This window comes from Hyperolius riggenbachi, chromosome 5, assembly GCF_040937935.1.
Source record: "Hyperolius riggenbachi isolate aHypRig1 chromosome 5, aHypRig1.pri, whole genome shotgun sequence".
In the NCBI taxonomy this organism is placed as follows: Eukaryota; Metazoa; Chordata; class Amphibia; order Anura; family Hyperoliidae; genus Hyperolius; species Hyperolius riggenbachi.
Window position 1 is genome coordinate 8,890,994 of NC_090650.1, and position 14,461 is coordinate 8,905,454.

A 14,461-nucleotide genomic window follows, 5' to 3' on the forward strand; every position below is an offset into this window, starting at 1 on the left:
TTTATTTGTCTCCTATTTTTGGGGTGTTTCTTTCTGACCCAAAATATTTACCCCCATCAGGAACTTTAGGATTTAAAAATGAACTTTAGACATAGCTGAATAGTGAGATTCCTTCCACCCCTCCTTCCCCCATCTAAACCCATTACCAGGGGCAAATGGAACCAAGTCGCCCACCTGGGTCGTGCTTCCCATAGACAGTGCCACCAGCCGACGATTACCTCCTGAAGGCAGAAGCTCCTCAGTGGAAGAAACCCAGCAACAAAAGAGACCAGTGGGATAACCAGCTGACAGCCCATCTCCCCCAGGTGCCACCACAGACAGTGCAAGAGGACTTCTGCTCCACAGATGCGCAACCAGGCAAGTGACTGTGCCATGCTGTATGGTGGTGGTGGTGGAGACCATTGCATTGCATGCCAGAGGGGGTGGGTTTTAAGGGTGGTGATTTCTGTCTTCTACTGCTTGAGATCCTCTTTTTTTGGGGAGGAGGGGGGTGAGAGCTGATTTCTCCTTGATCTCCAGAGGCAGTGATAGCCAGCCAGGCACCCTCTAAGCTTACCTTGCCCCCATCCTGCTGACCTGGCACCCTGAGTGTTTGGCACTTGCCTGGTACCCCTGGCACAGCCCTGAGGTTACAGCGCTGGAAGCGAGACTGCTCCTCTCCTCTCTCTGCCAGCCCAGCAATAGCAGAGACTAACAGCAGCTCAGACAATCGCTGACTAGAAGCTAGCAGTCCCAGCAAGCTAAAGGGGGCTGCCTTATTCCCTACTCAACAACCTATTGCATTCTCACTGCCACCCCCCACCCTCCAAAAAACCCCACTCAGACTTGCTCTGATCAGAAGTGATCTCTGTGTAGCAGAAAGCAACCCCTGTGCGATCTCATCGCTCTCCTTCTTCCTGCTGGATTAAGTTCCCTTCTCCTCCTCTCCCGATCCTGCGTGTCTTCTGCTGCTCCTCACATCTCCCCCACCTTTGTCCACTCTCTGCGGTCTGAACCTTGCCTTGTGTGGTCATGGGGTGTACAATTTGCTTCCTGTCCAGGCTGCCCGGAGCTGTGGAGGTCTTGTGAAGAGGACAGCAGCCGGTGGATGTATGTTCCTGGAGGAATATTAGGCACCCAGGCAGGATAACCGCCAGGAAGTTTCGGCGCCCCGGGAGGATGCATGCTGTATACTGCGTGTCGGCGCTTCTTCTCCAGTCCACCCTGCAGCTGGTGAGTCCATGTCCTGCTTGCCTTGCCTTCACTTTTTCTGACCATTCTAGGAGGACACCCCCTTTTTGCATTTGACTTTCAGAGATGGTGCTTAGTCCAGGGATGGGATGGAGAACGCCCTGCACTGGATCCTGAACTCATTAGGGGGGCGCCTCTCACGCAAGGTGGGGGGTCTTCTGAGTAAAAAAAAAAAAGACTAGACTAAAACAAATCCTATTACACAGTAGTCGGGGCAACCCAAAGTCTCGGAGGACGCAGATTATTTGGGCTTGATTTATGCCACTACAGGGGTGACCTTGGACCCCTCCTGGGGCCGGGGAACTACTGTTTCAAGCAACTACAAACAAACAGGCGCTACACACCACATCATGGGGGGTCTGAGGTCCTGAGGGGCTGGAGGAGCTACAAGGACCAGCACACCCAAGTATCTGGGAATGGTCTATAGCGTAGGACATTTGTGGACCTCTACCCTAAGTAGGCAGACAAGTTGGGTTTTCTCAGGGGTACTGTGGGCACCATAGGGGATGTCCTTGTCATTTCAGTGCCTGGGGAACTACAGATACCAGCATTTCCAAGCTCTGTAGGACACTGTGCGGATGTAGATGTATATTGTCTTGTTTGTACCCCAAAGTATGGAGACTTCGGGCTCTGTGCCATAGCAATTTAGATGGGAACTATAAAATCCAGAAAGTCCAACCAGCTGAACTTCATCTATATAACATTGAGGATTATACTGGCGGTAGACTGGCGAGATTACGGTCTAATACACCTCAATAGGCTGGGCTGGTAAGAGACTTATATACCCGATAGCCACGAACACCTCAACTTGTATTCATTATACATAGGTGGAAAACACAAAACCCACCGAGTCCAGAACACAACCCACAGAAGGGCTCTACAGAGGTCACAATACACAACCCAAAGAGAGGGTCACAATACACAACCCAAAGAGAGGGTCTACAGGACACAATACACAACCCACAGAAGGGCTCTACAGAGGACACAATACACAACCCAAAGAGAGGGTCTACAGGACACAATACACAACCCAAAGAGAGGGTCTACAGGACACAATACACAACCCACAGAAGGGGGATCTATATAGAATTGCATTATAGCGAATCTCTAAATTATTAATGCCGGATTATATAAAAACCTGCTTCTTGTAACTTGTAACATATTATGAAGTCAAAAGGGCCTTCAGCCTCGGTGGAGAAGCGGCCAAACTGTCCATTCATCAGTTCATTCTATCGATTGTATTGATCAAGGCTGTTGCTTTGCATTGTTTCAAAATGATGGGTGGCATAGAGCGGTCTGTGGTGACTTATGGGTGGTCTTCGCTGGGTGCCTGGACTTTTCATCACAATTCCAAGACAGCACACGGACATAAATATGTTGTACACTTATTACCAATGAGACTATGTTGGGCAGGCGTATGATATTTAGACCTGTAGCAAGTAAGATCAGCGTATAGAGTTGTAACAACTAGAAGAAGGTCTCTACACACGTATTGGGGGTTGGCAATGGATTGTTTATAATGAGGGGAAGGATTACAGATTTCAAAGTATAGGGGGGGGGGGGGGGCTGTTAGATAGACTTATAACTATTTGGGGAATGGGGTATGGACTTGTATTGGGGTATGGATATTTGTATGGTCTTCTGCCTATTGGAAGATGTTGCACAGATGTGTAGGTAAAGTTGGGGAAGTATTGTACACTTCTATGGGGGGTGGGGTTAGTTATTCAGACTTATAACTATGTAAGCAAGGTGTTTAGAATCGTTTGTGTGTGGGGGTAGTTGTGTAGACTTTTACCGGTGTGCACAGATTTGCATGGGTGTGGGGGGAGTTATGGTCTATAGGAAGGTTTATAGTCTCAGTGGTATGAGCTGGGGGCAGCTTTATGGACCTATATGGGGAGAATGCATAGTTTTTTTTTGGGGGGGGGGGGGGGCAGTTCAATAGATGTGTAAGACCTAGATGGGAAAGGCATGTAGTCTTGCTTGTATGGGAGGAGGGGGGGAGTTTGAGGGGGTGGACTGATGGCCATGTAAACTCGTGTATAACCAGTAACGTGCAGCCACTTATCACAGCCACCCTGGTGTGTGTATGATTGACGGCCAGCAGACGTTGCCCGGGCTGTGACAGCCTCTGTAGCGCTGAACTCGGCAATGAACTCAGAACAGCGAAGTTTAACCTCGACAACCCAAACAGTCTGATCGTATTGCAGCTCAGGGACCTTTCCTCCATTCTGCCAGCAGAGGGCGCAGCAGCACATCGCTGTGACTTGGCAGGTGAACACTGGATCCTTAGACACAGATGTTTACCCCCCCTCCTTCTTTCCATAACTCCCCAACCCCCATCCACACTCTTTTTTTCTCATTTTGATTAAGATTCATGAACTTCACTTTAGCAGGCAGAGCCACGAGCGTCTTGAATTGATAGGAAATTCCGGAGTTTTCAGAAGCAGGATGAGAATGCAGCAGACCTCTGGGTGCTGCAGGGAACGCCTGGCGCTAAACTGAGCGCTAATGCGCGTCAAACAGCGCAGAGAAAAGAAGTGGCGCGCGCTAAAGCACCCAGCCCTGTACTGTACCGAACAGAGCGCCGCTCAACGCGCCGCGTTCACTTTCCAATGTGTTTGTCGGCAACTTTACTTGCGTGCTCTCCCCTCCGCTCATTACAACCACCGGATTTACCCTAATGCGGGCGGCAACGACCAAGCCGCATTAATTCTGCTTTAATTGTAAACTGGGAGCATTTGAAAAACCATTCAGTGTGCAAATTATGCTGATTCAATTACCGTTTAGTTACAGACTTCATTACCTGAATGCATTCTCACAGGGGGTTGGCAATTGTGGGATGGGAGACGATTTTCCAATTCCGACGGAATCATTGCAGCGTTTTCTGAGCTATTAAAAAAAAGTTCAAGGGAAAAAAAAACAAAACAAAACAAAAAAAAAAAACAACAGATAAAGAAGATAACTTCAGAAGTACCAAAAATCTCTCCTTATCCCTGCGAAAAATCTTTCCCTGCCAATATCTGGATTTATTTGTTCATATTATCTGGCACTGTTATATATAGATATATAGAGATATCTATATATCTTTATTTATTTTTATATATATTATATGTAACACATCAATGTATCTGTGGCACTTATGGCTTTCTGCAGAACTTGTGTCTATATCTATAATACAAAGAACAGGATTGAAATAAATACAATTGACAATTTCTCTAGAGGATATTAATTTCCCATAATTATATATATATATATATATATATATATATATATATATATATATATATATATATATATATATATATATATATATATATATATATATATATATATATATACATATATATATACACACACACACAACGTCACACACGAATATATATATGATTTAGGGGCAGCTTATAGCAGGACTGTACTGTGGCCCTCTGTACCATATAAGCCCGTGTTGCCCAGGCAAGTGAACCATGTACTGTATGTTACCCGTATTTTCTGCAGTTTTCCATTTATTTGAATTAGGTTTGAACTGGCAAGGACGCAGAAATATACATAACACACTCGTAGAGATCTTCTTAACATATAGTTTTATATTCAGTATTATTTGTAATGTGTCCTGTCAGAGGAGGACATTTTTATACATTCATTTAGAACTCACAAAGGTCGTAGTTTGGGGTAGATAATGATAAACTGAACAAGAGGAGGATACAGCGGGGTTGCAGCGCGTCCTCTGAGGTGCTAATGTCTCGGGAATATAGAGAGGAGAGTCGGGGGTGTAGAAAGGAGAGTCGGGGGTGTAGAGAGGAGAGTCGGGAATATAGAGAGGACAGTCGGGGGTGTAGAGAGGAGAGTCGGGGGTGTAGAAAGGAGATTCGGGGGTGTAGCGTGCTGAACAGTCGGGGATGTGGAAGACATGGGGGTTCGGCAACAAAATCGGGAATGTAGAGCTATTGGAGGGGCTGCAGAGAGTCCCGGCTATAGGACTGTCGGGGATATTATAGAGATGAACAGTAGGGGATTTAACGTTCTGGCTATAGAGCTGTTGGGGGTGCTACAGAGAGTAGGGGGGATCTATATGCAGCGGTGGGGGGTGCTGTGCAGAGAGTCCTGTCTATACAGCTTTGGGGGAGCTGCAGAGAGTCCTGGCTATACAGCTGTCTGGGTGCTGCAGAGAGTCCTGTCTATACAGCTGTCAGGGGAGCTGCAGAGAGTCCTGTCTATACAGCTGTCGGGGGAGTTGCAGAGAGTCCTGGCTATACAGCTGTCAGGGTGCTGCAGAGAGTCATGGCTATATGGCTGTCGGGGTGCTGCAGAGAGTCCTGGTTATTGAGAAGTCAGCGGTGCAGCAGCTGTCCGGGGTGCTGCTGAGAGTCCTGGTATATAGAGCTGTGGGGGTACTGCAGAGAGTCCTGGCTATACAGCTGTCGGGGTGCTGCAGAGAATCCTGGCTATACAGCTGTCGGGAGTACTGTAGAGAGTTCTGGCTATACAGCTGTCGGGGGTGCTGCTGAGAGTCCTGGTATATAGAGCTGTGGGGGTACTGCAGAGAGTTCTGTCTATACAGCTGTCGGGGTGCTGCAGAGAATCCTGTCTATACAGCTGTCGGGGGTACTGCAGAGAGTCCTGGCTATGCAGCTGTCCGGGTGCTGCAGAGAGTCCTGGCTATACAGCTGTCGGGGTGCTGCAGAGAATCCTGGCTATACAGCTGTCGGGAGTACTGTAGAGAGTTCTGGCTATACAGCTGTCGGGGGTACTGTAGAGAGTCCTGGCTATACAGCTGTCGGGGGAGCTGCAGAGAGTCCTGGCTATACAGCTGTCGGGGAGCTGCAGAGAGTCCTGGCTATACAGCTGTCGGGGTGCTGCAGAGAGTCCTGGCTATGCAGCTGTCGGGGGAGCTGCAGAGAGTCCTGGCTATACAGCTGTCGGGGAGCTGCAGAGAGTCCTGGTAATATTGAGCAGTCAGGGGTGCAGCAGAGAGTATAGTAAATCTATATGCAGCTGTTGGGGTGCTGCAGAGAGTCCTGGCTATACAGCTGTATAGAGGCGCTGCATAGAGTAGGGGAAATGTATATGGCGATGTGGGGTGTGCTGCTGAAAGTCCTGGTATATAAAACTGTCGGTATATAGGTGCTGCAGAGAGTCCTGGCTATAGTGCTGTCGGTTATATTAAACAATAAGGAGCTGTCTGTGGTGCTGAGGAGGGTCCCTTCTATAGAGCTGCATAAAGTGAGGAGCTGTCTGTGAGAGAGTATTAGGTTTAGAGCTGTCCAGGGTGCTGCAGAGAGTTGGGGATATGGAGCTATCCGGGGTGCTGCAGAGACTTTGCTATAGAACTGTCTGGGGTGCTGTGTAGACAGTCAGAGCTATAGCGCTGTATACCAGGAGCTGTCTGTGGTGCTGGAGAGAGTCGGGGCTATAGAGCAGTGTGGAGCTGTCTGTGGTGCTGAACACAGTGCTGAGAGTCCCAGCTATAGAGCTGTATGCCAGGAGCTGTCTGTGGTGCTGAGAGAGTCCGGGCTATAGCGCTGTATACCAGGAGCTGTCTGTAGTGCTGCAGAGAGTCGGGGCTATAGAGCAGTGTGGAGCTGTCTGTGGTGCTGAACACAGTGCTGAGAGTCCCAGCTATAGAGCTGTATGCCAGGAGCTGTCTGTGGTGCTGCAGAGAGTCATTATATGAGGAGCTGTCTGTGGTGCTGCAGAGAGTCCCAGCTATAGAGCTGTATGCCAGGAGCTGTCTGTGGTGCTGAGAGAGTCCGGGCTATAGCGCTGTATACCAGGAGCTGTCTGTAGTGCTGCAGATAGTCGGGGCTATAGAGCAGTGTGGAGCTGTCTGTGATGCTGAACACAGTGCTGAGAGTCCCAGCTATAGAGCTGTATGCCAGGAGCTGTCTGTGGAGCTGCAGAGAGTCCCAGCTATAGAGCTGTATGCCAGGAGCTGTCTGTGGAGCTGCAGAGAGTCCCAGCTATAGAGCTGTATGCCAGGAGCTGTCTGTGGTGCTGAACACAGTGCTGAGAGTCCCAGCTATAGAGCTGTATGCCAGGAGCTGTCTGTGGTGCTTCAGGGATTCGGGGTTAGAGCTGTTGAGGGTGCTGTAGACTAGAGAGTCACTATATGAGGAGCTGTCCGGCTATAGAGCAGCTATAGAGCTGTCTGTGGTGCTGGATTTGGCCACACTGTAGCTCGCTGTCTGAGCGGCTTTTGTTTGCTTTGGGTACACAGTGAATTAACCTTCGCCCATCTCAGGGCTCCTCCAGCTGTAATGAAGGCCGGCGCTTTCTGCACTGGGGATAAATGAAGGTTTTCAGAGAATGAACAATACTTTAGCCAGAGAGGCCCAAGGACAGCGAACAATCCAGGCATTCAGGGTGACAATGACAGGTTACACTCTCTGCAGCAGGACCGTGGCCTCTACAATACACAGGCCTCTGTCCTGTGCCCATGGGGGGATGTACAGACATGTCTATCATATTGGGGGGTCCACAGCCCAGACGGCATTAGGGGCCACATCTTTATCTGCAGGCAGCAATGCAGCTATAAGTCCTTTAAAATGACAATGTTCACATTTCAGCAGTTTTAAGTTTGGATGAAATATTTAAATTTTGGGCCTGTCAGTCAATATATGGCCAAATGGGAACCTTCCATGCAAAAAATGTCAACTCAGTGCAAAAGGGGAGGACAGAGAGGGAATTCTGCCAGTGGTGAAACTCACATCACATTTATGGACATCCTATTATTATCCAGGACATTATATATTATTATTATCATTATGAACAGCATATTATGATACAGAACATTAACAAGTCTATTTTGTTTTGTGAAAAAGGCCTACATTTTTTGTACCAAACTTAGACTGGATCTAGGAACACGTCTGTTTAAATTTTATTATTTTTAACGCAAACCCATCTGACATGAGGAAAAGGACAGATTATACACTGAAGTTTATGTTCTAAAGTTATATTTCAGAGTTTTATTTTGCGGTATTGAGGAGATCTTTACACCTCTGGAGTATTCTGCGGGGTGCTGGTCTTCTGTTGTCGGGGATCTATTGTTCTAACGGGTCTTCTGTTGTTGAAGGTTCTGTAATTTGAAGGGATCTTGTGTTCCAGGAGGTCTTTTTCTTTTCTAGAAGACCTTGTGGTTTGGTTGTCTCTTGTTTTAGGGGGTCTTGTGTTCTGAGGGTATTGCATTGTTGTGGTCTGCTGTTATGGGGGGATCTTGTGTTCTCGGAATCTTCTGTTCTGGTGGTCTCCTGTTTTAGGGGGTCTTGTGTTCAGGGGGTAATGCATTCTGGTGGTCTCCTGTTTTAGAAGATCTTGTGTTCAGGGGGGTATTGCATTCTGGTGGTCTCCTGTTATGGGAGGTCTTGTGCTCTGGGGGGCTTGTGTTCTGGTGGTCTCCTGTTATAGTGAGTCTTGTGTTCTGGGGGGTCTTTTGTTCCTGAGCCCAGCCTGCCATTGGAAAAAGCCTCTTGAAAGTCCCTTTTTTTCCGCCTAGGTTTGGAATGAGTGCATGTATGATATTATAATGATAGGCTGCAATTTACAAGCAAAGCATTGCTGCTTCCAGGTACCACAATTCAGCCATTTCTTCATTCATTGCCGTAAAGGTCAGGCAGGCAATAAAAGAGCCCTATTTAGTCTTAGCTGCAAGGTAAATCACCTTTTGGGTACAATAAATGTCTAATTTTTTTGTTCATGGCAGATTTTTTGTGGATTAGTGGAAATCCGAGGTAGATGAAGTGACCTTTATTAGGCATTATGGGGGAGGCTGGAGTTAACCCTTTAATGCCTGAAAAAGATTTGGGGTTTTGCAAGGAAAAAAAAACCCATCAAGGTCAATATTGTATCATTTTTAGATAAATTAAACATTGCAGTAATGGGATAAACCATATCTATCTATCTATCTATCTATCTATCTATCTATCTATCTATCTACCCACAAGTCCATCCATATATCTATCCGCCTGTCTATTGTTCTGTCCATATGAGGTATATGTCTGTATGTATATATATATATATATATATATATATATATATATATATATATATATATATATATATATATATATATATATATATATATATATATATTTATGTGTGTGTGTGTGTGTGTGTGTGTCTTTGTGTGTGTGTGTGTCCATGTGTATATATATATATATCACACAAGCAGACATAGAAGTGAACATATATATTAATTTCTCTTTCTGTATAGATACACAAATGATTCCCATATTTTCTTTATTCTGATTGATAAACACATTTGTTTAATGGTTAATCAAGGATATTTTTTATAAGTACAATTGGTCATGAATATTCCTATGATTATTCTGTTCTCTGAAGCCCAGATACTTGTTATGTAATGCCCACTCCATCTTTCCCATCTTACTCAGTTTTTATTTCTAACCAAAATAAAGAGAATCTGAACCTTGGTGAGGGGAGACGCGATTTGTAATATATGTTTGTAAGATTGTACCAATTGTAAATTGTACAGATTGCGATCTGCCATAACAGAGGTTCCCAGATGGTGACTACAGTCGTTAACAATGTAGAAGGAGGGATAGAAAAAAAATGTAAGTCACCAAACGTTTTTCTCTCTGCGTCGCTCGGTTATCGAATTTGGTAACTGGGCGGCTGCTTCTGATAATAAATGACTCTTTTTTTCTCTTTGTCTTTCTTCCTCTTGATCCGTCTGTCCCTCCTTTGGTCGAGTTATAAGATTTATCTGCTAGTTTACATCTCTGCCTGCTCACCTAGTGGAGTCGGTCGTGCGAAGACTCTTTTCTTTTCGGGTGCAGCGTTTTCGGTAAATAACTCATTTTCGCCATTTTAAGTCGCAGATTGACATGTTGACGACTCGACTTTAGGGAATGTCGCGCAACAGAGAAGGGACGGAGGAGGGGAAAATTCCCAGGCCGGGCCAAGCATGCAATCAAGGATAAAAAGCTTGCGCTTTACGGATGTCACTCAATTTATTGCAAAGTCGAATGAATTACGTTTAATGAAAGTGGTCCCCAGATGAATATTACTGGCAATTTCCTGCGCTGGCTCTGTTAGATGGATAGCAAGAAATGCCAGCGCCTTGCAGTCCTCCCATCTCAATTACTATGCAAGTTCTTCAGCCGCGTTCCTTTATTGGTGTGATAGATGCCGTGTTTGCTCCTCTGCAGTGGGATGTGGGGTTAGGGACAGCTGCGGCAAGCTAGGCTTCCAGGAGCCGAATAAATGTACCAGTCCCCAACATGATCGCTGGGAATCACATATCACTGGATTCATGCCCTGCTTGCACCCCACCACAATTACTATTATTGTTTATAATGTTTATATAATGCCAACATCTTCGGCAGCACTGTACAGAGTATTTATATTATCTTCTCATTTAACTGTTCCTCAGAAGAGCTCACAATCTAATCCCTATCATAGTCATGAGTCCATCGTAGTCTAGGGCCAAATTTTTTTTTTTAGTGGGGGGGGGGGGGGGGGGGGAGGGGGGCAGTTAACGTATCTGTATGTTTTTGTGATGTGGAAGGAAACCAAAGTGCCAAGAGGAAACCCACACAGACTGGGGGGGGGGGGGAGGGGCACAAAAACTCTGTGCAGATAGGCAAGGCAAGATTGTTATCCACTTAGCCACTGTGCTACTCACAATGTGCTGATCTCTGCTGCCTCCAGTATGTACAATATAAGCTATTACTCTGTGCCTGTACTGATTGTAAACTAGCTGCAGCGTGTGCTGCTCTCTGCTACCTCCAGTATGTTCAGTATCAGCTGTTACTCTGTGCCTGTTCTGATAGTAAACTAGCTGCAGTGTGTGCTAATCTCTGCTGCCTCCAGTATGCACAGTATAAGCTGTTACTCTGTGCCTGTACTGATAGTAAACTAGCTGCAGTGTGTGCTGATCTCTGCTACCCCCAGTATGTACAGTATAAGCTGTTACTCTGTGCCTGTACTGATAGTAAACTAGCTGCAGTGTCTGCTGATCTCTGCTTCCTCCAGTATGTACAGTATAAACTGTTTCTCTTTGCCAATACTTACTGATAGTAAACTCGATGCAGTGTGTGCTGATCTATGTTAGTATGTACATTATAAGGATTTACTCTGTGCTATTAAACTAGCGGCAGTGTGTGCTGAACTCTGCTATCCCCACTATGTACAGTATAAGTTGTTACTCTGTACCTATACTGATAGTAAACTAGCTGCAGTTTGTGCTGATCTATTCAAGCTCCAGTATGTACAGTGTAAGCTTTTACTCTGTTCCTGTACTGAAAGTAAACTAGCTACAGTGTGTGCCAATCTCTGCTACCTCTAGTGGGTACAGTATAAGCTGTTACTCTGTGCCTGTACTGATAGTAAACTAGCTGTTGCGTGTGCTGGTCTCTACTGCCTCCAGTATGTACAGTATAATCTGTTACTCTGTCCCTGTACTGAGAGTAAATTAGCTGCAGTGTGTGCTGATCTCTGCTACCTCCAGTATGTACAGTATAAACTGTCACTCTGCACCTGTACTGATAGTAAACTAGCTCCAGCGTGTGCTGATCTCTGCTGCCTCTAGTATGTACAGTAAAAGCTGTTACTCTGTGCCTGTACTGATAGTAAACTTGCTGCAGTGTGCGCTGGTCTCTACTGCCTCCAGTATATACAGTATAGTAAACTTGCTGCAGCGGGTGCTGATCTCTGCTACCCATGTGTCTGCTCTGATTGTAATTCATCTTCATTGTGTATAATTCTCTGCTACCTCTAGAAAGAGTATGTACAATATGCTGCTGTTATGTACCTTAAACCATTATAAAAATAAAATGTTATCAAAATTAAATTGTATTGTGAGACACAGCTGTACCCATAATTATTTTGGCTTTCTTACCTCTTTGAAGCACTGTCATGTCATATAACTCTACACTGTGCATTCTGTCGGGTGTGTGTAGTGTGTGTGTAGGTATGTGTGTGTATATATATATATGTGTGTATGTGTGTGTGTGTGTGTGTATATGTGTGTGTTTGTGTAGTGTGTGTGTGTGTGTGTATATGTGTGTGTTTGTGTAGTGTGTGTTTGTGTGTGTGTATATGTGTGTGTTTGTGTAGTGTGTGTGTGTGTGTGTGTGTGTGCGTGTGTGTCTGTGTGTGTCTGTGTGTGTGTGTCTATGTGTGTGTGTCTATGTGTGTGTGTGTGTGTGTGTGTGTGTGTGTGTATGTGTATGTGTGTGTTTGTGTGTGTGTGTGTAGTGTGTATGTGTGTGTGTGTGCGTGTGTGGGTCTGTGTGTGTGTGTGTATGAGTGTGTGTGTGTGTACTGTGTGTGTGTGTAAGTATGAGTGTGTGTGTGTATGTGTTTGTCTGTTTGTCTGTGTGTGTGCGCTATGTGTGTTTGTGTGTGTGTACGTATGTGTGTGTGTATGTGGGTGTATGTGTGTGTGTGTGTGTGTGTGTGTGTGTGTGTGTATGCATGTGTGTGTGTTTGTGTGTGTGTGTGTGTAGTGTGTATGTGTGTGTGTGTGTGTCTGTGTGGGTCTGTGTGTGTGTGTATGAGTGTGTGTGTGTGTGTACTGTGTATGTGTCTGTGTGTGTGTGTGTGTGTATGAGTGTGTGTGTGTGTATGTGTTTGTCTGTTTGTCAGTGTGTGCACGCTGTGTGTGTATGTGTGTGTGTATGTGTGTGTGTATGTGTGTGTGTGTGTGTGTGTGTGTCTATGTGTCTGTGTGTGTTATATAATCCTGCCAGTTGCGTTTTTTGGGTCGTGTTTTTGGAGCTGGGAGGGTCGGCACACATTGAATAGAATTTTTTTCTTTCTGGTTGATTTGATGATTAATTTGATTGAATTTATTCACTGCCAGGTGTCTATGGCAATCAATAAACGTTCAATCGATTTTGGGCAGTTCATGAATTGAGAATTAGAGAACAGCTGAAAATATCCATTGGTTGGGTGGCGCGGCAGTTACTGAGTTCATTATATTAATGGCGTTAAACAGAATGTCCTCAGAAACATACCCCGCCTCCATCTCCTCTCTCCTGGCTCCTCCTCTGCTGCTCCTCATCAAGGTTCTTATTGGCTGCCTATTAACCAGAAGATCCTCTTTAAACGCCTACCTCTATAAAGGTGCCCACGAATGGTACATCCTCCTAAATGATCGACTGTGTGGTCAATCAGATCTGGTACTGTTAATGTTGCCAATCGACGATGAGCGATCATTCTATCGATTGTTCTGTCAATTCCAATCTCTAAATGATTTTTAAGATGGTGAAAAATGATACAATTTGCTGAACAATCGTTTACTCATGATTATTCATTTGTACAAGCTGAAATGATCGTTTGGGAACACTAACAGACTAACATGTCTTAATCAATCCGATCAAATTCATGTGATCGATCTGAAAAGCTAAATCAATTTCAGTAATCTGATTGGATTGTATAGGAGCAGGGCAGCAACAATTAGAGGGTGGCAAGAGGCGGCACCCTCCCCAATTGTCCCCCTCCTCGCACTCCCCGCCCCCTCCTCGCACTCTGTGTCTCCCCCTCCCTAGATGGACGGTGCCGCTACACTCACCTGCTCTAAGTGTTCCAGCAATGTGATCTCCATCCGCCCATCCAGCATCCTGTATCCACGGCTACAGCGGCACCTCATGTGACCTGTTACATGCTGCCGGGTTACATGAGGTGCCACTGTAGCCACAGAGGAAGCAGGACTTCACGTGCGGCTTGGCATCCCAACCTGACCAGCCGTAGTGCAGCATCATAATTTGTCTCCTTCCAGCGGTAGATGGAGTAGTCCAAAACCTGTCAGATCTGTCAGATTTTTACTGCTTACTGTAAGTGACAGTAGCCTAGCCTGTGGTATCAGGGAAAAATGAGGGGCTGTTTAGTAGTGATGCTCATTCGAAAATCGCGCAATTGATATGTCTGCATTTCCGGAAATCAACATTTACAATTGTAAAACGACATTTCCGAGGAAATACTGCATTACTGCAGCTTGGAAATTTTAGGCCTATCACATACCTCGAAAGCATTGGGCCAGTCAGAGAATGCAGAATTTTTCTGCAAAAATTGGATTACGCTGTAATTTTACACCAATCACAAGACTCCTGCTCTCCCCCCACTACCACCCCTCCCCCCTTCATTTTCTCCTCTTCCCCCCTCCCTGACCCTGCCTCAGTGTACCCCCACTTGTCATCCTCTTCCCCTCTGCCCCCCTTCCTGGCCCTCCCTCAGTCTCTCCCCTCATCTCCTCCTCTCCTTGCCCCACCTT

General features: G+C 45.8%; 1 protein-coding gene across 1 annotated transcript in view; it reads left to right on the forward strand.

Annotated features, from left to right (window-relative positions):
• Positions 1 to 496: 496 nt before the first annotated feature.
• NXPH1 (neurexophilin 1) overlaps positions 497 to 14,461 on the forward strand; it is a 462,307-nt gene continuing 448,342 nt past the window's right edge. The window contains exon 1 of the mRNA XM_068238498.1: positions 497 to 1,212. Within this exon, the coding sequence (XP_068094599.1) occupies positions 1,159 to 1,212 (54 nt within the window). The 5' untranslated portion in view covers positions 497 to 1,158. The remainder of the gene's footprint in view (positions 1,213 to 14,461) is intronic.